Consider the following 24,528-nt stretch of genomic DNA (forward strand, 5'->3'; position numbering starts at 1 on the left):
GGTCAGAGGGAGGAGGAGAACCAGGAGGGAGAAGAGGAGGTCTGAAACCCAGAGAGGAGAGGACCAAACAGGAGAGAGTGGTGGACAGTGTCAGAGACTGCAGAGAGACCAGGGAGGACCATTGAGAAAAGCCCACTGGATTTGGCCCCTAAAAGATCATTGGTCACTGTGGAGAGAGCAGTTTCAATGGAATGATGAGGTCAAAAAGAGAGTGAAGAAGGGAGTGAGAGGAGAGAAAGTGGAGGTCCTTGCTGTAGACAGACCTTCTCCAGGAGATTAGCCACAAAAGGCCAGAGAGGTGTGGAACAACAGCTAGTGGGGATGGATGGGTTTTCAGAGGATAGGGGACTAAATCCTTCCTCTGGCCCCTTCCACCTCCAGATCCAAGCTCCCGTGACCCTGTGGCTGGCACTGTAGGCAGAGAATTAGACAGGAGAGGTTGATGCCATCGGGAGAGAACAAGTCAAGTTTCTACACCAGTGTTCTTCCTTGGCATTTCCTTCCTTCCAGTAGTAAGGACCCAAGCTCTATATGGCCCTTCCCACCAGTCAGGTCAGGAGCTCAGCCCTGCTGGTGTAATGGTGGCCTTCCCACTTGGCTGTGGTTGTCCTCTGACACTAACCTCCCTCAGTTTTGGCTTTTCTAAGTCATCATGTGAGCTTTGCTTTGAAACACTCTGGGATGTGGTTAGCCCTTTCTAACTTTCCCAAAATGTAAAGCCAAATTAATTGGATATCCCTTAACATTTTTAAAAAATAATTATAAATTAAGTTAGGGTTTTTTTTTTAAAAGAATGTTTAAATGAGGGGTGGGGAACTTGGCCTCAGTCCTTGGGGGTGACCTTTTGATTGAGTCCAAGTTCTATAGAACAACTCCTTTGATTAAGGGGATTCATTCTATGAAGTTTGGATTCAAAGGGCCACACTTGAGGACCTAGAGGACCACATGTGGCCTCGAGGCCTCAGCTTCCTCACCCCTCGTTTAAACTTTCATTAAAACCCTCCCCCTTTGGTGTCTCATTGTAGCCTGGAGGCGACCTGGGTTCTTACAGACAGCCATCACCAGTAAGGCAATCACAGGCTCTTGGGAGGACTGATGGGGGCCACACAGATACAGGCTCATCTGAGGGCAGCCCAGATCTGGACTGGGAGCTCATCACCATAGGCTGTGTCACTAAGTGATGACTCTTTTCAGCCACAGAAACTCAGGAAGGCCTCGGTCAGTCCATGAGGGTCAGGGGAGGCCCCAACTTGGAGGCGTTGCCTGCTCTCCTTCCGGAGGATGGGCAAGGGCAGGTCCTGTTGGTGTCAAAGCTCCAGGAGAAGATGAAAGACTGGAGATGGCAGGGACTTGCCTGAGCTCTCCCCAATTTCCCCTCCAAACGACTTTAAGTAACACCTCAAAACAAATTCTGGAGCAACAGAACCCACAGAAGGATGAGGTGAAACAGTTTTCCAGCTCAGGACAGCTTAGAAGGTCAGGAGGAAAGGTCTGTTGCACTGGGGGTGAGAGTGGAGCTCAGTCCAGCGATGGCTGTACCAGCTCAGACTAAGCCCCAGCAAACTAGCAGTAGGCCCTGGGGTGACTGAATCATGGTGGCAGTGGTGTCTTCTGGACCTCTCAGCCTGCAGACAATAAGGGAGGGGGGACATTCAGAGAGCTGGTCAGAAGGAGATTACAAGGGTCCTTTGCTGGCACCAGGGAAAGGACTCTGTTGCATTGCCCACACTCAGATCCAGGTGGCAGCCTGAGTCTCAGTCCTAGGGCAAGGAGGAGCACTTATACACCAGAGCTTGTAGCCCCAGGGGAGCAGGGGCCTCGGTCACAATTACAGGGGAGAAAAGAGTGCTTGTGGTCACTGAGAGACCAGGGCACAGGCCAGGAGAGTAGTAAACACACTTTCCACTAGATCATACCACCGTGAAGAACTGAAAACTGACAGGTCCCCAGAATTATCTCCGAAAGCAGTTACCTGAAGCTTGGGACAATGCTCCCTCTGCCCTGGAACAGAGCCCAATTTTAACATAAAAGTATAATTCAAGAAATAGGCTGGAAAAATGAGCAAACAACAGAAAAAGATCCTGACTACAGAAAGTTACTATGATCAAAACACAAAGTCAGAAAAAGATAACAAAGTCAAATCTGCTACATGCAGAGCTTCAAAGAAAAATATGAATTGTACTCAGGCCACATAGGCGCTCAGAAAGGATTTTTTAAATCATGTATAAGAGTGGTAGAGGAAAAATTGGAAGAGAAATTAGAGCGATGCAAGAAAATAATAGGTAAAAGTCAACAGTTTGGTAAAGGAGACACAGAAAAAAATACTGAAGAAAATTCACCATTTGGCCTATTCTGTTTTTAAAATCTAATGAAGAGAAGAATGCTTTGAAATGCAGAATTGGCCAAATGGAAAAAGAGGTAAAAAAAATTCACTGAAAAAAATAGTTCCTTAAAAATTAGAATTGAACGAGTGGAAGCTAATGACTTTTGAGACGTCAAAAAAAAAAAAAACAGTAAAACAAGATCAAAAGAATGAAAAAAATAGAAGACAATGTGAAATATCTCATTAGAAAAATAACAGATCTGGAAAATATATCCAGGAGAGATAATTTAAGACTTATTGGACTACTTGAAAGCCATGATAAGAAAAAAGAGCCTAGACATCATCTTTCAAGAAATCATCAAGGAAAACTGTCCTGATATTCTAGAACCAGAGGAAAAAATAGAAATGGAAAGAATCCACCCATCACCTCCTGAAAGAGATCCCAGAATGAAAACTCTCAGGAACATTATAGCCAAATTCCAGAGCTCCCTGGTCAAGGAGAAAATATTGCAAGCAGCCAGAAAGAAATAGAAACAAATCAAATATTGTTAAGCCACAGTCAGAATATATTCCAGAGGTCAGAAGAGCTAGGATTACAATCAAGAATCACCTACCTAGCAAAACTGAGTATAATTCTTCAGGGGAAGATATGGATATTCAACGAAATAGTGGACTTTCAAGCATTCCTGGTGAAAAGACCGGGGCTGAATAGAAAAGTTGACTTTCAAATACAAGACTGAAGAGAAGCATAAAAAAGTAAACAGGAAAGAGAAATCCTAAGGGATTCAATAAGGTTAAACTGTTTACATTCCTACATGGAGAAAATATACTTGTAACTCCTAAAAATTTTATCATTATTAGGGTACTTAGAAGGACAGAGGGCATGTGTGTAGTTGAATATTGATGGGATGATTATCTAAAAAAAATTAAAGAGTGAAAAAGAACAATGCATTGGGAGAAGAGGACAAGGGGGCGTAGAATGGGGTAAATTATTTCACATAAAAGAGGTATGAAGGTTTTTGCAATGGAGGAGAAGATGGGGAAGGTGGGAGGGGGGGAAGTATGTGAACCTTACTCTCATCAGAATTGGCTCAAAGAGGGAGTAACATACATACTCAGTTGGGCATAGAAGTCTATCTTACCCTACAGGAAAGTAGGAGGGTAAGGGGATAAGAGGCGGGTGTAGGGGGGCTACTGATAGATGAGAGGGGCAGGTTGGGGGAGGTAAAAGTCAGAAGCAAAACACTTTTGAGGATGGATGGTGAAATGAGAAGGGGTAGGCTAAATGGAGAAAATTAGGATGGAAGGAAATACATAGTAATCATAAAAGTGAAAAAAATTTGACTTCATTTCTCTGATAAAGACTTCATTTCTCAAATATGTAGAGAACTGAGTCAATATAAAAATAAGAGCCATTCATCAATTGATAAATGATCAAAGGATATGAACAGGCAGTTTTCAGATGAAGTAATCAAAGTTATCTATAATCATGTGAATGCTATAAATCACTATTGATTAGAGAAATGCAAATTAAAACATCTTTGAGCTACCATCCCACATTTATTAGTTTGGCTAATATGACAGAAAAGGAAAATGTCAAAGGTTGGAGGGAGTGTGAGAAAATTTACACTAATGCACTGTTGGTGAAGTTGTATACTAATTCAGCTATTCTGTAGAACAGTTTGGAACTATGCCCAAAAGGCTATAAAACCATGCATACATACCCTTTGACCCAGAAATACCACTACAGTAAGTCTGTATTCCAAAGATGTTAAAAAAAAAAGGAAAAGGAACTATATGTACCAAAAAGGGAAATTGAGGGAATGCTCATCAATTGGGAAATGGCTGAAGAAGTTGTTGTATATGATTGTGATAGAATATTGTTGTGCTATAGGAAGTGATGAGCAAGCAGGATGCTCTCAGAAAAACCTGGAAGACTACATGAACTGATGCAAAATGAAATGAGTGGAACCAGGAGAACATTGTACACAGTAACAGCTACATTGTTCAGTGATCAACTGTGAATGACTTAGCTGTTCTCAGCAATACAATGATCCAAGGCAGTTCTGAAGGACTTGTGATGAAAAATGCTCTCCATCTCCAGAGAAGGAACTGATGGAGTCTGAATGTAGAATGAACCATCCTTTTTCTTTACTTTCTTTATTTTTCTTGTGGGTTTTTTTTTGGGGGGGGTCTGCTGTGTTTTCTTTCACAACATGAGTAATGTGAAAATATGTTTTGTATGATTGTACGTGTGTAACCTGTGTCAAATTGCTTGCCTTGTCAATGAGGGGGAAGGGGAAGGAGGGAGGGAAAGAATTTGGAACTCAAAACAGATGTTAAAAAATTGTTTTTAGATGTAATTGGGAAAAAATAAAGTATTAAATTAAAAAACAGTACCAAAGGAAGGCTTCTTTTATCCACTTGGTGGAATTTCAGAGTGACTGTGCCCATGGATATGATATCTCCGTACAGTGAGAACTTCAATTTGACAACTATTTATTGACTGAGCGCTTCTCTTGCCTGGAACCCCAGGGCTGTATCAGAAATACACACAAAGATGAAACAAGGCACTCCCCATCCAGTAGAGGGGACACAGTGGGCGCAGCACCAATGGGGCCAGGCAGGATGTGGAAAGAACATCAAATGTAGAGTCCAAGGCCCTGAGTTCAAATTCCTGTTCAGCCACTACCATTGTGACTATAGACCCATCACTTCTTCTCTCGAGGATTCATTTTACTCATTTGTAAAAAATGTTGGACTCGGTGATCTTGAGATCATAGACATCTAATTGGAAGAGAGCTTGAAGGCCATTGAGTGCAGCCCTCTCATCCTGCCCATGAGGAAGCCGTGGCCCAGGGAGCCAGAGAAGCAGTCAGGATGGGCATTCTCTCAATTCTCAGTTCTTTGTCACCATAAAAAGAGCTGCTATAAATAGTTTTGTACATATAGGTCCTTTCCCCTTTTTTATTATCTCTTTGGGATACAGCCCTAGAAGTGCTGTTACTGGGTCAGAGGGTATGCACAGTTTGACAGCCCTTTGGGCATAGTTCCAGATTGCTCTCCAGAATGGTTGGATCATTTCACAATTCCACCAACAATGTATTAGTGTTCCAGTTTCCCCACGTCTTCTCCAACATTTATCGTTTTCCTGTTTTGTCATGCTATCCAATCGGATAGGTGTAAGATGGTACCTCAGAGTTGTTTTGATTTGCATTTCTCCAATCAGTGGTGATTTGGAGCATTTTTTTCATGTGACTATAGATAGCTCCAGCTCAGCTTTTGGTTTCTTCTTCCCAGAAATCTCCAGTTCTCGCTAGGAGGGCGAGCTGCCACAGCTCACTACTTGCCCTGGGCTGTTCCCTCACCCTACCTCTGGCCCCAGTCAGGGACAAATCTGAGGCTCTCACTTGGGATTCAGGCAGTGCCACCTTCAGGATTGAGATCCTTTGCACAAATGGGAAGAACACAGAAAAATCAAAACAAAAACCCCAGATCCCAGGAAAGTAATCTGGAAAACCCCCCTGCCACCTCTGACCAGGGGCCAGGCTGGGGTTTGAAGAAGCCCAGATCCAGGGATCCTTTGAGAGCTCCCAAGAGCCAGGGGGGAAAGTCAGCTCAGGCCCAGAGGTGGCCAAGGCCAATGGAGAGCAGGGGGAGCCTTAGAGACCATCTGTTGCAAGCCGCTAGTATTCAGAGAGGTAAACAGAGGCACCCAGCAAGATTATTCAAGCAAACGCACAAACCAGAGGTGCCTCAGAGGCCTTGCGCATGAGCCTTTTCTGCACCGTGTCCGACTTGTCCAAAGCCCAGAAGAAGTAACTAGCAGAGCTGAGATTCGAACCCAGGTTCCCTCCCTCTGAGTTCACTGTGCCATCCTGCCCCGGCCCATACCTGTTCAGCACCAGTCTTCTGGAACACTGGAACACAGGCGTTTCTTTTCTGCCTAATGGTCCGTCACACATTTCAGAATCACTGACAGAAGGGTCCAGGTAGTCCAGCTCAACCTGCTCATTGTGTAGATGAGGGAAATGAAGGCCAGAGGTGATGTGGCTTACCCAAGGTCACAGCACCAGTAAGGGCAGAGAGAGGACTTGAACCCAGGCCTTTGGAGTCATCCCCCGTTGGCCTTCTTGGAGCATTGAACTCAGGGAGTCAGGGAGACCCGAGTTCTAGACCAGGCTCCGACATTTCCATTCAGCTGCGGGGATGTGGGAAGGGTTCTAAAAATCTCTGAATCTTCATTTCTTGATCTGTTGGATGGACAGAACCAGTCTTCCCCAATCTCCCTCCCACAATTATTGTAAGGGCCAAGCCACTTGAGAAAGCCCCTTAGAAAACCCTAAGTGCCCCTTCACGTGTCCATGGTGATTGTCAGCACAGCGCACAAGAGAACAGGGCCGTGTGGTTTCAGACTTAGCCCGCTTCTCCCACGAGGCTTTGGAAAATTAGAAATTATGGGGGGTCGGTGCTCCCCAGTCCAAACCCTCAGTTGACTGAGTCTGGGCACAGCAGTGGCTTCAGAGGGCATGTATTTCTAGGGTCACTCCGAGTACTCTAGATAGGAATTGGGGCTCAGAGGGACTGTGCAGGTTGTGGGGTCCAGCCCCCTTATCTCGCCAGGAGAAGACCAAGGGGCAGAGGGAGGAAGCCCTGGTCCTAGGAGCAACAGACCCCGTGGGCAAGGCCCTCTGATGCCAGCTCCAGGGTTCTTTCCTCTGCTCCCTGGGCCCTCTTCAAGGGCAGGAAGGCCAGGCTCTCCCATTCCCCTGCCTTGGGCACTGGGGCAGTGCCAGCCCCCTCGCCTCTTCTCAGACCTCCTCCAGCTCTTCCTCTTGGTCCCAGTCTCTGTCCTCCATGGTAACGGTGCCCTGCCTGAGCTGGGTGCCAGTGGTCGTCCATTAGAAACGGCACACCTGCTCCTCATCCCATCGGTTGAGGCTTCATGTGCAGCCATTGGACAGGTGATTTCTGGATAAGTAAGGGTTAAAGTAGGCGGCATTCCTCCCAACTCTGATATGTCACCCTCATCCTCTAGGCAGCTGGCCAGAGCACTCAATCCCAAGTTAGGATGACCCGGGTTCAGATCCAGCCACTGGCCTCAGACACTTACTGACCTTGTGACCCTGGGCACATCACCTCACATCTGCTTCAGTGTCCTCATCTGTGAAATGGGGACCATAATAGCACCTATCTCCCACAGTTATTGTGAGGATCAAATTAGATCATGTTTGTAAAGTGCTTTGCAAACTGTGAAGAGCTCTAGAAATGCAATTATTAAAATTATCATCATTAAGAATTCTCTCTTTACCTCAGAGTCTCATTCTTTTCCAAGGCATAAAGGAGACTCTGGTCCATGGGAAACTGGACTAGATTTGGAGTCACGAGACCTGGGTTCAAATCTTGCTACTACTAAGTCCTTGGGCAAAGTCACTTCACCTCTCTAGGCATCTGTAAAATCAGAGGGTCAGACTAGGTGACTTAGGCCTTAAGGCCCCTTCCAGATCATAAGTCTGGTCCTGTGACTTAACAACTAATTCACTCCAAGAGGTGAATGGCTGATAACCGCACCAGCTATGGTCTCCTCTGGCTCCCAAGCTCAAGGGCTCTCAGTGGGGTGGTTTGTGGACTTAATGGGACAACCCGGTTTTGACATGGGTTCATTCTGTGAAAGGAATGGTCACAAATGGGGGTGCCATGCCAACAGAAACTGGCTAATTCAGATGTGCAGCCTTGACCACGTGAAACCAAATTGGTTTCCCCACCTTGAGCGATGGGTTTTGTGCTGTGTTTTACATGTTTCGTTGCTGAAGAGTGAAAGACCGATTTATTAAAAGCTCCTCACCATTTCTATGAAGAGGAAACTTCTCATGGGCAAGACAATATAAAGACTGGAGTCCTAAAGATGGGGAAAGTGATTTATACTAATGAAACTTATTTTTCTTTTAAAATTTTCCTGAAACTGAGATAAATGTGTTTCACTGGCCTGGGAGACTCCTCATCTAAACCCCATTGAAAATCTAGACTTGGAAAGTAGTGATAATAACAATAATGACAATAACTAGTATTTATATAGTGTTTTAAGCACCTTATAAATCTCGTTTGATCCTCAACCTCAGAAGGAAGGGCTATTAGTATTCCCATTTTACAGACGAAGAAACTGAGGCAGGCAGTGGGTAAGTGAGTCGCCCAGGGTCACACAGCTAGTTAGTATCTGACTCTGGGCACTATGGTGCCACTGAGCTGGCAAAAGGACCTTTCCTGGTACACTTAATATCCCATGGGGTACGTGCTTTCATGATGAAGAATTTAAAAATTAAGTGTCATAATCTTGTGAACTCAGTGCCAGTCATGCCAGACTGCGGCAAAAGAAAGACAGGCCTGCGCAGGAAATGTTTTTAAATATGGAGAGTTGAATGCAGTGAATCCATGGTGTTGTCACTGCCTTTAATTATTTCCCTTTGTCTCACTAAATCCCAGACAGCTGTGCTTCACCTCTGGGCCCCTGACCCAGCTGTGCCTGCCACCCCTCCATGGGCCCCCAACCCGGCTGTGCCCGCCACCCTGCCACAGGCTCTTCTCCTTGGGCAGGGCCTGGCAGGTGTTTGTTGAGTGAATGAAGGAGTCAGTGGGTGAGTGACAAGCTGCAGCCAGCACGCCCAGACTCCAGGGGTCTGTGGTTTCCTTTGCCCAGCACCTCCCTGGCATGGACAACGATGTTCTTGAGTTCTCACAGCCAAACCTGTCATCCCCTCTGCCCCTGTGGCGATGAGCTGCTCTGTCTTAGTGGGGCAGCCCAGTCTGTGGTCCTTGGTAGGCTTCCAGAGCTTGGGTTTTACCGGCATCGTTTTCCAAAGCCCAGGTCGTGGGTGGGGCGCACGTGTGAGGAGTCTGGGGGACCTCGGATGGAGGGAGCCACCAACAGGAGGCCCCAGACCGCGAGGGGGTGCTCATCCTACTTCGCCAGACTGTGTCGCCCAGGCGGGCAGATTTCTAGGTCGGCGTGTTTCCCATCAGCCTGTCTCTCCCTTTGGCTCCTCGGCTTTCAATGAGGAATCAACGAGGAATCGTGTCTTGTTTGTCTTTAGTGCACGATGGGGGAGTTGTCAGCTCCGAGGCAGGCTCGCTGTGCCATCCTGCCCGAGTTCTCAGGGGCCACCTTTCGCTTTTGAACAAGTCAGTCAGTGAGCATCCTTCTCTTTGCTGCACATCCCAACCTCGCCTTGTCTCTGGGCACCCTCTGCTCTGGTGTTCATGGGGCAGAGAGGAAGGAGCCCCGCATGTCGCTTCAGAAGGGCTGGTTTGGGGAGGGCCTGCACTGCTGGGAAGCTGGCACAGGGGCAGCCTCACTTTTTGGTCCCCCACTCCTGTCAAGAATGCTTGCAGAGGCACCCTCAATAAAGAGGTTACCTGGTGCTTCTTGTCACATACATGTTCTCCTGGGCTAGCATGGGTGGCTTATGAGCTGCCGTCTTGGGTTGAGCTCTAGAATCAGTGGGATCCCAGACCCATCTGAGCGTGTGACAATTCTGTACCTTTATAGAAAATCAAATAAAAATAAATTTTGAAAGGATAACATAAAGATGAAATAATATTTGATCCCATTATCAATAGAGGAATTTATTGGGTAGAGAAGTATCATGATTAGCCCTGTGTGTTAGGAAGATCACTTGGTAGTTGTAATAGTGCCAGTGGTATTGCATTGTCCCCATTTCTCAGAGGAGGAAACTGAGGCTTCAGAAGATGGAGTTGGCCAGGGTCCCAGAGCCAGGCCCAGGACTGAGCTCTTGCATTCTTTCCTCCCCCCCCACTCCCTCTCTTTCCTCCCCATCTCCCCCCTTCTCTCTCCTCTCTCTCTCCTCCTCCCCCTCCCCTTTCTCTCTCCTCTTCCTTCCTCCCCTGCCCCCTTCCCCCTTCTCTCTTCTCTCTCTCCCCTTCTTTTCTCCCCTTCCCCCTCCCCGCTCTCTTTCTCTCCCCCTCCCCATTTCCTCCCCCTTCTCTCTTCTCTCTTCTCTCTCTCTGTCCCCCTCCCCCTCTTTCCTTCTCTCCCACCCCCACCCCCTGCCCAGAAGCTCCACTGTTGACCAATGTGTCATATGTGGGCGTTCCCTCCTCTGGCACAGAGCAGCCCCTCTCTAACTCAGTACAGAATCTTTAGTTGGATAAGAAGCAAATCCTTCTGAGCTTGGGCTGCCCCCTGGAGCCTTCACACCCCGGTGATCCAAGGGGCTCCCCCAGCCCCACATCACACAGATTTTCTCCTTTGAAGCCACTCTTACGGCAGCTGGGCCACAAGTGTCTGCTGTCCACTTTGGGTTCACAGGGTGCCCAGGTGGTATGAGGGAGACAGGTGTGTCCTCCAGGGACCCTTGTCCTTGAGGTGGGGGGACAGACTCACACATGAACATCAAAAGGGACTTTAGCACCAGGTGACTGCCATAGGTAGTACCTTGTGTCAGTAGTCGATAAGCACTGATTAAGCGCCTGCTGTGTGCCAGGTGCTGTGCTGAGCACTGGAGATACAAATACAGACAAGACAGACGGTTCCTGCCCTCAGGGAGCTCACAGTTGTAGTGCATCCAGCTGAGGAGAGCTCTGAGCTCTGAGCTGAGCCCAGTCCTTAAATGAAGGATTGGAGCCCATGCTCCACCCTCCAGTCAGATGGGCAGAAGGTGGTGAGGAGCTGGGCCACCTTGGCTGGTGGGATCTGGCAGGAGGGTGAACTTTTTACAGCAACGAGCTTCGTGGGGCACAGAGAGGAGTCAGAGCTGGTGTTAGAGCTTAGAGGAGGCGGAGGCCGGGGGCCTGGCCTGGTGGGGAGGGCTGCCAGAGGTCAAGTCAGAGGCTGGTCACAGGGAAGGGGCAGAATGAACTGGTGTACTGGAGAGACAGTGACTAGACCAGCCAGTCTTCTCTGGGGAGGGGGAAAGGGGGAGGGGACGAGGCCAGAGAGGGGCAGGTTGAGGGGGAGCTTAGCCTTGATCCCATGGGTGTTAGTGAACTTCTGATGTCCCCCAATGCCCCCTTTGGTGTCTGTCCTGTCTTCCTCAGTGGTCCCTCAGTCCCTCAGAGCTGTTCCTCTGCTTTAGGGGGTCTGTTGGGTGAATCCCAGTCCCACATTGGCAAGGACCTCCAAGGCTGAGCCGGAGTTGTCTTCCCATAAAAGGGTGATTCATCATCTAGAGCCCTGAAGAGCTCTGGGGAGGGGACCCCAGTCCCCCTCGAGACCATCCATCCTTGTGTGCCACAGAGTGACAGGGTCAGTGCCTCCTGCATGTGGAGGCCCCAGGTCTGCTTGAGGCAGCTCGAGCCTGGGTCCCCTCCCAGTCGTCGTCTCTTTGATGCACGGGCCACGCCACGAGATGCTGTCTTTCCTAACCGGTGTTTGCCTTCTGTTTCCCTTCTTCCTGCAGATATCGCGATGCTTTGATGGGAGCTTTGTCTGCTTACGGAGCCCTGCGGGACGATGGCATGGACCCTGCCTGATCTGCAAGGAAGATGCGGCTCCATCATTGTGCTACTTTAACCAGAACGAGAAAGAAACGTACTAAAGTGTAACTGGCCCAGACTCTCGCTCTTTGCCTTTTGCTAACTTGTCAGGCTTTCTTTACTAAGGGCTTCTCATTTCCTCCTGGTGTTCGCCTCTTTTCTATAAAATCATGTGTCGCTATTTCTCTAGGCTCATGACCTCAATGGTACGAAATCATAGGAAAAAACCCGCTCTCCCCGACACTGCTCGTACCAAAGGGGGAGGGGCCACCCTGGAAAATGGGCCTTGGTTTTCAGCTAATGACCCTCATTGGCATTCCCTGGTTAAATGTGTTTTCTGCCCAGTCTGATCGTCTCTGTATTGTCAGAAGATATTTTTACAATTCCACTTGTGATGTCTTTCCACAAACAAATTGACGTAAAATGTGTATATGTACACGAATAGATATCTGCATGGATATCTACCTTGTCCTTCCAGGAGGTCGTCTGTGGCTTCCTTCCATGTGCTTCACGACCTGTGCTGTGTTCTTGCTTGGGGCGTCACAGGGTCATGGTGACCGAGGCAGCTTAACTCAGAATGCAGCATCTAGTGCCTTGTGTACAAACACTCCCGGGCCCCTCGGCCAACCCCCTTCAGTGCCTTAAGCCACCCCTTCCTCGTGGGAGTGTTTCCCAAGGGATGCCTTCTCCCTTGGTAAGCTAGCTCTTTAATGGAAAGGTGCTACAGAGCTGCCTAGTATGCATAGCCCATGGACCTTTTTTTCTGGACATCCTCCAGGGCCGGGCCCCTCCCTCTTGATTGATTTCTAGGCCCACCTGCAGGAGAAATGATACCATCTGGGGGGTCTTGTGTGCGGAAGACCATTTAAAAACCTCACCATGGACCACACGCTTATTTTGAGACATGCTGTGTTTGAGTTAAGCCGACCTCCCCACTCCTAAGTGAACCTTTTTCTTAATCAATCACATGCCTATCCTATCTGCTCTTACACCATTTCCTCTTCCTCCCACTCCCCCCTGAGCTGTGGAAACAGGCAAAGCCCGGGCATCACTGCTGAGGGAACCAGGAAGCCAGTCAGTCTGTAATGTAAAGGAAACCCCCCAGACAAGCCCAGCCAGCCCTTCAGCCCCCAGGGTGGGCATGGGGGGACACCAGCTTCCTGAGAGCACCTGCAGCCCCTGGGCACTTGGGGCCCTCTTCTTGTGTATAGTGTGAGCTTAGGGCCAGCCAACACTGTACCTCTTTTGCCTTCCGTGCCTTCTTATGTCTTCATTTAGGTTTCTGGTCTAGGACTGTACTTGAATGAATTCTTCTGCACAGTAGCCTGCAGTACATGTCTGTGCCATGTCAATGCCATGGTGCTCTGACCTAAAAGCCTTCTGTGTAATCCCACCTTCTGGGTTTTGTGATTTGATTTTATGGAATATACTTAACCTTATTAAAAAGTTTCTGTTTCACGTGGTGTGCCTGCTACTTTTGTCTCCCTCTGCTTCCTTTCCGTTTGTAAAGCTGGGCGACGCAGACCTCCAGCTCTTTGGGGACCCGTGCTGGCAAGGGTTCCATGCTGCTGATGGGGTGGGGAGGAGGAGCCCCACAGCCCGAGAAAACAGAGGTCATGGTTCAATTCACCCAGCCTTGGTGAAACATTTACTGTTCAGTGTGCAGAGGAAGCGCTAGGAATCTGCAGACAGAACCACAAACAGCCCCTGCCAACAGTGAGCTTCCGTTCTGCCAGAGAGAGGCACAGGGCGCAGCATTCACACAGACAGGAATACAAACTAGCAGTCATTTTTTGGGAGGGGGAGAACGGGGGGAATCCATCAACCAAGTTTTATTAAGCACCTACTATGTGCAGGATGATACAAAGAGAAAATGTATAACAGAACCTGTCCTTGAGGAGCTTAGAGGAGAAGGCTTCTGTAGAAGGGGGCACTTGGGAGAGAGGCAGAGGCTGTGTGGTGGAGCACAGGTGGGGTTTGAGCTGAAGCTTGAAGAAAGTCGGTGAAGCGCAGAGGCAGAGGGAGGCGAGGGCGCGATGGGAGGCAGCCAGTGCGAAGACCCACAGATGAGACAACGGCATGTGAAAGGGGCAGCAGGGGGGCCAGAGTCACCAGATCAAAGAGCACCGAGGAGGAAGGTGGAAGTCCACTAACCCAGCTTGGGAAGGTTTTCGAATGCCAGAGATGGCTGTTGTCGAGCCACAGGAAGACTTTGAGTCAGCTTGACGTGGTCAGAAAAAAATCACCCTGACAGCTGAGAGGGGCATGGATCAAAGTGGAAAGAGACCAGAGGGCAGAGAGACTGGTAAGCAATTGCTGGACAGTAATGGGGAAATTAAGAAGAGAGGAAGGTTTAGGGGAAAAGATAATGAGTTCTCTTTGGGGCATGTTGCACCTGAGATGTCTATCAGACAGCTAGTTTGAGAATTCCACAAAGTGCAGGACTAGAGCTCAGGAGAGAAGGTGGGGGAGAATATATGGATCTGGAAATCATCTGCATAGAGATGGTCGTGGAAGCCATAGGAACTGATGAGAGCACCTAGCAAAATAGAGGCCAAAAAAGGGCCCAGCGCAGAGCCTTGAAGGACATCCACATGGATGAAGGAACAGCCAAAGAGACTGGAGAAGGGTCTGGACAGATGAGAGGAAAACCAAGGGACAGCAAGAAAGGAGAGAGAATCCCTGAGGAGATTGATCAATGGGGTCAGAGGCCGCAGAAAGGTCAAGAAGGATGAAGATTAAGAAAAAGTCATTGGAAATGACTGTAGAAAAAAGAGATCCGATCATTGTTAACCTTGGAGAGCAATTTCAGTCAGATGATGAGGCCAGGGGCAGCTAGGTGGCACAGTGAATTGAGCTCTGGCCTTGGAGTCAGGAGGACCTGAATTCAAATCTGGCCTTAGACACTTGACACTTAACTAGCTGTGTGACTCTGGCAAGTCACTTAACCCCAGTTGCCTCACCAAAAAAGAAAAAAAAAGGCAAAAAAAAAGTGATGAGGCCAGAAGCTAGATTGCAGAGGGGTTAAAGCAGGAAGAGACGTAATGGAGACCCTGATCACCATGGCTTTCTCAAAGAGTTTAGCCACCGAAGAGCAGTAAGCTAGAGGATCATGGCTAGCAGGGATCATAGGATCAAATGAAGAATTTTAAAGAATGAGGTAGATATGGGCATGTATTTGTAGGCATCAGGGCAGGATCCAGTAGAAAGAGAGAATGAAGAGAAGATAAAATGGGGGCAATTTGCTGGGGAAAATGGGAGGAAAATGGTGCATGTCGGGAGGGGAGGAGTTAGCCTTGACAAAGAGAAGGGCTACCTCTTCATCCAAGACTGGAGTGAAGGAGGATTCAGTGGAAAGATGTCTAGGTAGTGTGAGATTGGGAGAATGGAAGATGTTAGCAAATGGCCTAATTTGTTTTTCCTTTGGGGAATTAGGAGATGAGGTCTTCAGCTGAGAGGCTTGGGAGGTGTGGAAGGATGCTATAGGAGGGGAGATTTGAGGGGAGTTTAGAAAGTTTGGAACAGCTGCTGTGGAGTGTCAGGTAGTTAATGGACCAGGGAGGAAGAGACTGCCTTGTTAGAGTGAGAACCTGGTTGAGATTAAATAACATGTGAACCTTGTCAGCTCGGATTTGTGATTTACCTAACTCCTTTCAGCAGCATATAAGTGGCGGAAGGTAGTCAGGGTTGGTTGGGGCTTGGCAGGATGTGATCACCAGTAGGACAAGGGGGCGGGAGTTGGATACTCTAAAGTTAAAAGGATTCACCATGGGTCAAGTTAGGGAAAGGTTTTCAAGATGATCTGATTGCCCCATTTTGTGACCTGGGTCCTCTTCTTTCTCTACATGCTCTCTTAGGGTGGACTTGGGGATCATATGTATGCAAATATCTGTCAAATCTACACATCTGGCACTCCTCCCTCCTCAGAGGATGCCAGATAGGTATCTCAGACTCACCGTGTCCAAAACGACATGCCAGCTAACATCATCCCCCTTAAATCCTCTGAATTTGCTTATTTTTTATTGTTGAGGATACCACCTGTCTTCTGTCACCAAGATTTGAAACCTGGGTCATCCGTGATTTCTTCCCCTCCCTCACCCCCGAGTCTCATCAATTTTACCTTTACCTCTCTCATGCCATCCCCTTCTCTCCATTGAGTTCAGGTCTTTTCCCCTGGACTATTGCAATAGCCTCCTTCATTGACTTCCCTGCCTCTGGTCTTTTCCCAGTCCAATCCATGGTCCTCACAGCTGTCACACTGAAATTCCTAAAGAACAAGTTTGATCATATGTCTTCCCCGAACTACACATTCTGTGGTTACTTTTATCTCTAGAAAAAAATAAACCACGAACTCCTCTATTTGACATCCAAAGCCCTTCACAAACTGGAGTCTTTCTCTCCAGACCTTTCACCTACACACATTCTACAAACCGCCCCACTTGCTGATCCCTACCTGGACATGCCTCCCATCCCCCACCTCCATGCCTGGAACGCACTCCTTCTTCATCTCCACCCTTTTGAATTCCTAGCTCTCTTCGAGGCTTCGTTCATAGGATCATAAGATCATAGATTCAGAGCAGGAAGAAACTTTAGAGATCGTTGGATCCAAGCCCAGAGAGCTTAAGTGATTTGCCCAAAGTCACACAGAGAGGCAAGATTTGAACACAAGTCTTCTGACTATTCCCCTTCCTCCCTCCAACTTCTCCTACTGCCTTCCCTCTGTGCTCAACTTCTATCTACTCTGCTTATATCTTGTATGTACCTTGCTATTTATACATGGTATGTCACCCCTTCCCCCCATTAGAGGGTAAGCTCCTTGAAGGAAGGGACAGTTTTAGCCTTTCTTTGTATCCCCAGTACTTAGCACAATGCCTGACATGTAGTTGGTGCCTAATAGATGCTTGTGTTTCATTTTTATATCACCTAAATTTCCCTCTGTGTCTCTTCTCCCCCCTTCTGGAGAGCTATCCCCTATAATAAGGAATATTTATTAAATGCTTGCTGGCTGACTCATTTTCCCAGAACTGACATGTGGTTTTTTTCTTGGAATAACAAATTTTTTGTGGAAGTACCATAACTTTCTTTACAGGAGGGACTTTTAACTCCAAAGGGATGGAAAGTGACTTTGCAAATGAAATCGATGACCAGGGAAAGACAAACACTCCTGATGAGGATGGAGTAGCCTTTGAGGATTGCGGGGGCGGGGGTAGCCAAAACTAGAGGTAGAAGGAGGTAGAAATTTCTGAGTCAAAGACACATGGGCACGTAGGATTACAAATCCACCTCGACCCCAAAGAGTCCTTTGAGCCCGCTTATGGGCTCTGTGCAGCTGTGACTGTAAAAGGTCTGTGCCAGGCAGGTCGATCTTGTAGACATAATTAACCTCAGAGTAGCATGAAATGGTGAATTTTGTGGTTTGGGACCATAACGATTCGAAAGTTAGACAATCTCTGGTTTAACGGGAAGGGGGGGTGGCTTTTCCTACAGAAACCACAGCAGATACATGAGGATGCCCAGCCTAGAGAAAGGGAGGTTCTAGATGTGACCTCTGCTTTCAGGTATCTAAAAGTCATCAGAAGAAAGATTAGTCGGTCCCAGAGGGCAGGACCGGTAGTGGTAAATACAAGCTGCAGAAAAGTCAAAATTAGGCTTTGGGTAAGGAAAAACAACCTAATAATTAGAGATGTCCAAATGTGGAATTGGCTTTCTTGAAAAGTAATGATCCCCCTGTCACCAGAGATGTTCAAGCAGAGGCTGCTTAGTGGAGGTAACTAGTTTTATGTGTTACAATTACAACTTTTATTAAGTTAGAGATTATGATAATGTATATATTATAGACAACTCCTAGGCTACAGGTTTCATGGGGAAATGACCATTTCTTTCTAAACTTTCCACCTGGAAGAAGATCGTAAGCCGAGTTGCCTCATTTAAAGAAGGGAAACAAGAGGAAATCTAAATCAGGCTTGGCCTGAATCTCAATGGAGCCACAGCATTCCAAGAGAAGCCATGGTGGAAAGTGGTTGGAGGAGGTCAGATGAGATTCTTTGAAAAATGCAACCACAGAGATAATGGTTCAATAACACTTGGATTATTAAAAGTATGTGAAGCTTAAAACAAAGAGGTGCATGTGTGCTGAATGTATCTGCCTTGGAGTATGTTTTATTTCTACATCAATCAATCAATAAACATAAGTGCCTACTGTGTGCCAGGCACTGTGCTAAGCTCTGGAGATACAAAAAGAGGCAAAAGGCAGTCCCTGCCCTCTAGGAGTTTATAATCTAGCCAAGGGAGACAACATGGATACATATTCAATTTAATTCAATAAACATTTATTAAGCAGCTACTATGTGCCAGGCACTGTGCTAAGCTCTGGGGAAACAAAGAGGCAAAAGACAGTTCCTGCCCTCAAGGAGCTTACGATGTAATAGGAGAGCCATGCACACAAATATGTACAAAGAACAGTGAGTATGGGATACATAGGAATTGAAAGAAGAATCATATGGCCAAGTCTCCCTGGTGCTCCCATTCACAGATGGTACTGTACTGTGACTGCTCAAGTCCCAGAATGTTGTTAGGACTCCTCAGCAATATCAGCCAACGTTATCAGTCAATAACAAGCATTTGTTAAGCACTCAGGCAGTGTGACACACTGTGCAAAATCCCATTCAGCAAACACACACACACACACACACACACACGCACGCACAACCATTTTCCCTGTTGTTTGGGGACATGCAATGAAGCCATGTTGTCTGATGATAAATCTTGGAATGGGTGACTTCCAAGGAGTCAGAGTTACAGGGTCCAAAGGGCAACAGAGGGTTGGTTGCATGTTGGGTTTGAGCAGATGGCTACATTTTTCCAGTGATGACCCTTGAGTAGGAGGTTGTATGAGGGACAAAAATGTAGGAAGAATCCATGATTGTCTCAACATGATGGGGTGGGGGGCTCCCTCCCAGCAGCTCACAACTCCGTTATGACTCCCTGGAGAAGCTCCTCAGACACACGGATGTTCAATGCCCAGGGTCAGGCGTGAGATTTGAACCAAGGTCTTCCTGATGCCAAACCAGCCCTACCTACGACCCTAGGCTACTTCCAGCGTGTAAGGAGTATCAAAGATATGAGTGGTTGGAAAAGGAGTTGGCAAGATTGAGAAATGATAGGAAGAGCACACTCTGATGTTGAGTGGACCCAAACCCTCTGTGATGGATCTGTGGAAACACAAAGCTAACAGTCCTACAGGACGGGATGATGTACATGGTTGTGCCAATGGAGGGAGTTACCCATGTGGATAAAATCACACAACCATCAGAATGTATGTATGTAAGAAAATACTGCCTAATAATGACAGATCTCCTTAAGTGGGATAGGAGGGTTGCCTTGGGAGGGAGAGAGCTTCCCTTCACTGGAGGACACTAGGTGGAGGCTAGTTGACAGGGAAAATTCGGGTGTTGTGTCTTATACTTACGGGTGCTTGGGTTTCCCACATCTTAGAACAGAAGCTTTTGGAAGGCAGGGACTATGTCTTTCTAAAAGCTGTCATTTCCCCTTCCTCCAGCAGCACTACCGTAACATGGCTTCCTGCTTACTGCAGGCACTTAATTAATATTCATTGTAATCAATAAAATTTGGATGAATAAAAATTCACTCAAATTAATGTGAATCGTTGTAGAAGCAATGGATTCCTTTCTTCCAATTCTCTGATTCTCACAGAAAGAGACCATATGTTCTCTTTGAGAATGATGACTATACTGGATGGGGACACCCTTCTGACCATCCCCCTCCTCTCGGGAGATCTCATTCCCAGTAGAACGGCAGGCAGCTGATGGTTCCTGCGATGCAGAGCAGAAGCAACCTTAGCGCTCCAGTGCCTTCTATCATATCTCAGACAAGGGATAGCCCCTGCTTGCATACTTCCAGTGATGGGGAAATGGACCCCCTTCTATGGCAGCCTATTCTACCACTGAATAGTTCTGGTTCTTGGAAAGACTTTCCTCATACTGCCTCCCCACAAATCCAATCTGGTGGTTTGCATCTATTAAGTGCATATTGTATGCTAGGGCAGATAGGTGGGGCAGTGGATAGAGCACTGAGCTGGGAGTCAGGAAGATTTATCTTCCTGAGTTCAAACCCAGCCTCAGACACTTACTAGCTGTATGATCCTGGGCAAGTCACTTAACCCTATTTGCCTCAGTTTCCTCATCTGTCAAATGAGCTGGAGAAGAAGATGGCAAACCAGTCCAGTATCTCTGCCAAGGAAGCCCCAGTGGGGTCACAGAGAGTCGGACATGACTGACATGACTGAATGTGTTCTGGGAACATGAAGCTGAAAAAACTTAGCAGTTCCTACCCTTGCGGAGCTTACATTCTAACAGGGAGGCTCTGACGTCCACACAGGCATGTGGTATCGATATGATGTGATAAAGGCAAAGGAGAGACCCAGGCTCTGTCCTGTGTGGGAAGGCTTGAGGAGGCGCCGGATTTTAGCTGTGGAGTGGGCTTCAGAAAAGAGGAGGAACATTTCAGCAGAAGATGCTGCAGAGGGAATTCTGCCCTCCAGTCTCTGGCCTTCCTTCAGGAGCTAAGCAGGATGAGTGTATTCCCTCTCCTCCTTAAGAGCCCTTCTGATAGCTGGAGACAGGGACTGCGATGGCACAATTCTTGTGCAAGGTGAAACAGGCCCAGGTCCTTCACCTGTTCATCCTCCGATGTCGATCTGAGTCATTCCAGGGCCCCTCCTCAGGAGAGATCACTGAGGGCTGGGAAGTGAAAAGAATTAAGCCCACTAACCAACAAGCATGCCTCCCCTCAACTTGGTGTCTTCTCTGACATCCAGCTGGTGCTTTGCATGCAGCAGGTGCCCAACAAATGCTTGTTGAGTTCTAACAGGTGAGCAATGGGCCAGACATAGAGACAAACTCATCCCAGCAGTTGAACCCCAAGATGATAATCACAAGGTCCCGTCCACCCCCCTCGTTCTACAGAGAAAGAAACTGAGGCCCAGAGAAGAAAAGGGACTTGACCAAGGGCACACAGGTGGTTAGTGTCCTGATGGGATCAGCATTCTAACCAATGGGGTATCAGAGGAGCAGAAGTGAGAACGCAGCCAGAAAGCCTCATGGGATCTTGGGCTGTAGAATGTAAGCTCCTTGAGGGCAGGCATTGTTTTGTCTTTATAGCCCCAGCCCCTGACATGGGGCTTTTTGCCTTCCCTGTCTTGTCTTGCGCTAAACTACATCCCTGCCACCCTCTGCCCTGCTCAGGCCACATCGACATCTGGAGAGGCTTATCCTCTCCACAATGGGATCGATCGAATGCTGGAACCCCTAAGGTCCCACTGACCATTACCAGCTGTGTGACCCTGAGCAAGTCACTTTGCTTACAAGTTTCCTTATCTGTAAATGATAATGACCATACCTGTAGTACCTACCTCACAGGGTTGTTTCAAGGTTCAAAGGACAGAGGCAGGGTGTTGTATTGGACAGAGAGGTGGCCTTGAAGCCCAAAGACCTAGGTTCAAATTCCACCCCTGACACATTCTGTCAAAGGCTATGTGACCCCATTCTCCGCTTATCTACACAACTCTCTAAGACTGTAAGTGGCTACCTGAATTGGTAGAGGGAGTTTCCTCACCTGGGAGTTCCCTATGCCAGTGAAATCACAGTCCATAAGTCCAGTCCCTATCCTAAAATCTATTAATCATTTGTACTTTTCTGCACTGGTGAAGTACTGGCACTAATGAAATATCGGGTCCTAGGAACAATGAAGTTACATAATAATTATTCCCATGAGACAATGTAACAAGGGAGATAGCAGAAGCAAAGTGCAGTCAACATGTGCGCTGCTATTAAGGTTGATTATTGTGAGTAGAACAGGATTGTACGAAGCTGACAAGGAGGGCTGGTGAGCACTTCCTGTCCGTCCAGTTCATCGAATCACAGGATCTCCAAGGTGGAAGGGAATTCCTGGGTCAGCTAGTCCAACCTGTACCTGGGCAGGAATTCCCAGCTCTCAGTATGTCATGTTTACTCTGAGCCTTCCAAGGGTGGGACCCCAGCAGCTGAGGCAGCGTGGCCCAAGGAGTAAAGAGCTGGACTCGAAGTCAGGAAGACCTGAGTTCAAATCCAACCTCAAGACACTCACTATCTGTGTGACTTTGGGCAAGTCCCTTAATCTTTCTAATCACAAGCCCCCATCAGTGTGCTTCCCTTCACTGATTATCAGCTGATAATCAATCTGTCAGCCAGATAATTAGCTTTTAGAAAGAGGTGTTTGTTAAAGGAATATGATAAGAAGCATACTATTTTCACTTTTTTTTAACTTTGTGGTTTTCCCCTTTTATTCTGTTTCTTCTTTCACAACATGACTAATGTGGAAATAGGTTTAACGCGATTGCACTTGTATAAACTATTTTGCTTGTTGTCTTGGGGAGGGGGAAGGAGAGGGAGGGAGAAAAATTTGGAACTCAAAATCTCATTAAAAAATGAGTGTTGAAAACTATTTTTACATGTAATTGGAAAAAATAAAATATATTTAAAAAAAGAAAAAAATAAATATGGTAAGAATCGTTGGTACGAAATACCCTCCCCCAAAAGTCTGCGATACACTCCCCCACAAGCACATATGAGTCATTTCCAAGGGGAAAGTGGGCACCAGCTTAGAGAGCACATATGACAGAGGTAACCCAGATCCTAGAAGTACTTTTGCTGGAATCCTCACGCTGCTCCCCTCAGGCATGGGTTATACAGTCTGGAAGTCCTCTTTGCCTGTGACATCCTGTCTGATCTTGGGCTCCAGAGGAAGACATTTATAGTGAATTCTGCTGTTGGGGGGGGGATGCTGCTAGGATTAGAGCAGTGATGAAAAAATGGAAATCATCTGGTTCTCCGAGTGCCTTCATAAGGTCCTTCTCCAAAGGGGCGGGGGTAGGGAGGAGACTAAGGTTGGGGTCAGCGCCAAGGCCTTTCTTTCCCAGAGACATTCCTTCTTAGAGGTTTGCCATCTAAGCTGCTAGACTCTGGAATCTTGGCTTCCAAATCTGCTCACTGATTTTATAATCCCACAGAGTGCAACCAAATCCCTTCCCTTCTCCAAAAACAGACATTTCCTCTTGTATCTAGTTGCAATCTGGAGATGTACAGGCCTTTGTCACATCAGTTGACCCTTCTGATTGGTTCAGTGGAGATGGGTACTTACCTGATTGACTCAGTCCATTCCCACCATCGCAAGAATTGTAATAACTGAAATTTACATAGCAACTTCTGACGTACAAAGTGCTTTGCAGACATACCAGAGAAGCCTCACTATAGCCCTGTGGGGCAGGTGTTACAGGTATCATTGCCCTCATTTTTAAAATAAGGAAATAAGAGTTATTGACTTGACCAAGGTCACACTGGTAGGAAGTGTCAGGCAGGATTTGAACCCAGGTCTTTCTAGCTCCACCTCCAAATCCAAGCTGTAATCAACGCACTATATTGTCTTAAATGAGTTCACAGCTGAAGCTTGAATCACATTGTCAATTAGATTCTTGCAGGCCCTGTACTAGGGATGGGGAAACAAAGACAAACCACAAATGGAAGCCCTCAGGAGGTTTATATTCTACTGGGGAGCAGCGGCAGCGGGGGCCCCTCCCTGCAGGAACCACCACAGATGCCCCAGTGCCACGTGGCCACCCAGGGACCACTGTACTTGGCCCAGCAGCCCATTCTCTGTTTCCTCCATGGGTAGAAGAGTAAAGCTATCAGGGACCTTAGAACATGGACTGTCAGATCTGGGAGGGGCCTTAGAACAGGGAATGTTAAAGCTGCGAAGGGCTGGAATCCTTTTTAAAAACAGGGAAACTGAGGCCCAGCCTGCCTGCACTGAGAAGGAATCATTGTGGTGGCCTGGCCCTGGGCGAGAATTTCCAGAGGCAGCCCCCGGCCCCGCCTGCAGATTCTGCCTCGGGAATCTCCGGAAAGGGGCCGTACCGCAGCCGGTCTGGGTGACAAACTCCTTACGCCCCACCGGGCACGGTCGGGTGCTGCGGGGCGTGTCTCGCGCGTGGAGGCGGGGCGTGGGGGAGCCTCGCGTGGGCGGTACCGTGGTTAGGCGTGGGCTGGTAGGGGGGAGCGGACAGGCGGGGCTGGAGCGCGGCCTGCTGATTGGCTGGGGCGGGCGGCGGCGGAGCTGGCTCCCCGTCGGCTGCCGCCCAGCCCAGCGCTCTCTCCGTCTGTTTGGCTCTGCAGCCTCCGCGGCCGCTGCTCCCCTCCGCCACCCTCTGCTCCCCTCCGCTCCCGGCTCGGCCCGGGCCCCCTTCCCTCCCCGCCGCCGCCATGAGCACCAGCCTCCGCTACAAGAGCAAGCTGGTGAACCCAGGTGAGGCCGGAGTCCCAGCCCCGCTCCTCTGCCCTTCATCCCTGCCTCCATCCCTGCCTGCGCCCCTCCATCCCTCCATCCCTCCATCCCTGCCTTCATCCTTCCTTGGGCCCCTCCATCGCTGCCTTCCTTGGGCGCTCACAGTGTCTCTGTCTATTTCTCTCCATCCCTGCCCCTCGTCGCCGCCTCGGACCCGGACCCGACCCCGGCCTCGGTCTGCAGTGGAGGAGAAGCAGGTACGTGGGCGCCGCCGCCCGTTCCCCAGTCGTCGGTCGCGACATTCCCCGGGGCAGCCGCCGCCGCCGCCGCGCCCCCCTGACATCAGCCCAAATGGGGAGGCAGGGAGCAGTCTGGTCCTC

At 48.2% G+C, this 24,528-nt stretch overlaps 2 protein-coding genes across 5 annotated transcripts in view; both read left to right on the forward strand.

Annotated features, from left to right (window-relative positions):
* Positions 1 to 13,270, forward strand: part of LOC110215189 (septin-2) — a 137,569-nt gene extending 124,299 nt beyond the window's left edge. For 3 of the 4 annotated variants that reach the window (XM_020996431.2, XM_078154452.1, XM_078154454.1), the window contains one exon: positions 11,737 to 13,270. The gene's annotated coding sequence lies outside the window, so the exon portion shown is untranslated. Of the gene's footprint in view, positions 1 to 4,217; positions 4,720 to 11,736 lie in introns of those variants that run through there. The other variant, XM_078154453.1, reaches the window with a different exon arrangement.
* A 10,687-nt stretch (positions 13,271 to 23,957) lies between these two features.
* SEPTIN5 (septin 5) overlaps positions 23,958 to 24,528 on the forward strand; it is a 36,848-nt gene continuing 36,277 nt past the window's right edge. The window contains exons 1-2 of the mRNA XM_020996503.2: positions 23,958 to 24,169; positions 24,392 to 24,405. Of these exons, the coding sequence (XP_020852162.1) occupies positions 24,127 to 24,169; positions 24,392 to 24,405 (57 nt within the window). The 5' untranslated portion in view covers positions 23,958 to 24,126. The remainder of the gene's footprint in view (positions 24,170 to 24,391; positions 24,406 to 24,528) is intronic.

Source organism: Phascolarctos cinereus, unplaced genomic scaffold, assembly GCF_003287225.1.
Source record: "Phascolarctos cinereus isolate Bilbo 61053 unplaced genomic scaffold, phaCin_HiC Scaffold_4;HRSCAF=312, whole genome shotgun sequence".
In the NCBI taxonomy this organism is placed as follows: domain Eukaryota; kingdom Metazoa; phylum Chordata; class Mammalia; order Diprotodontia; family Phascolarctidae; genus Phascolarctos; species Phascolarctos cinereus.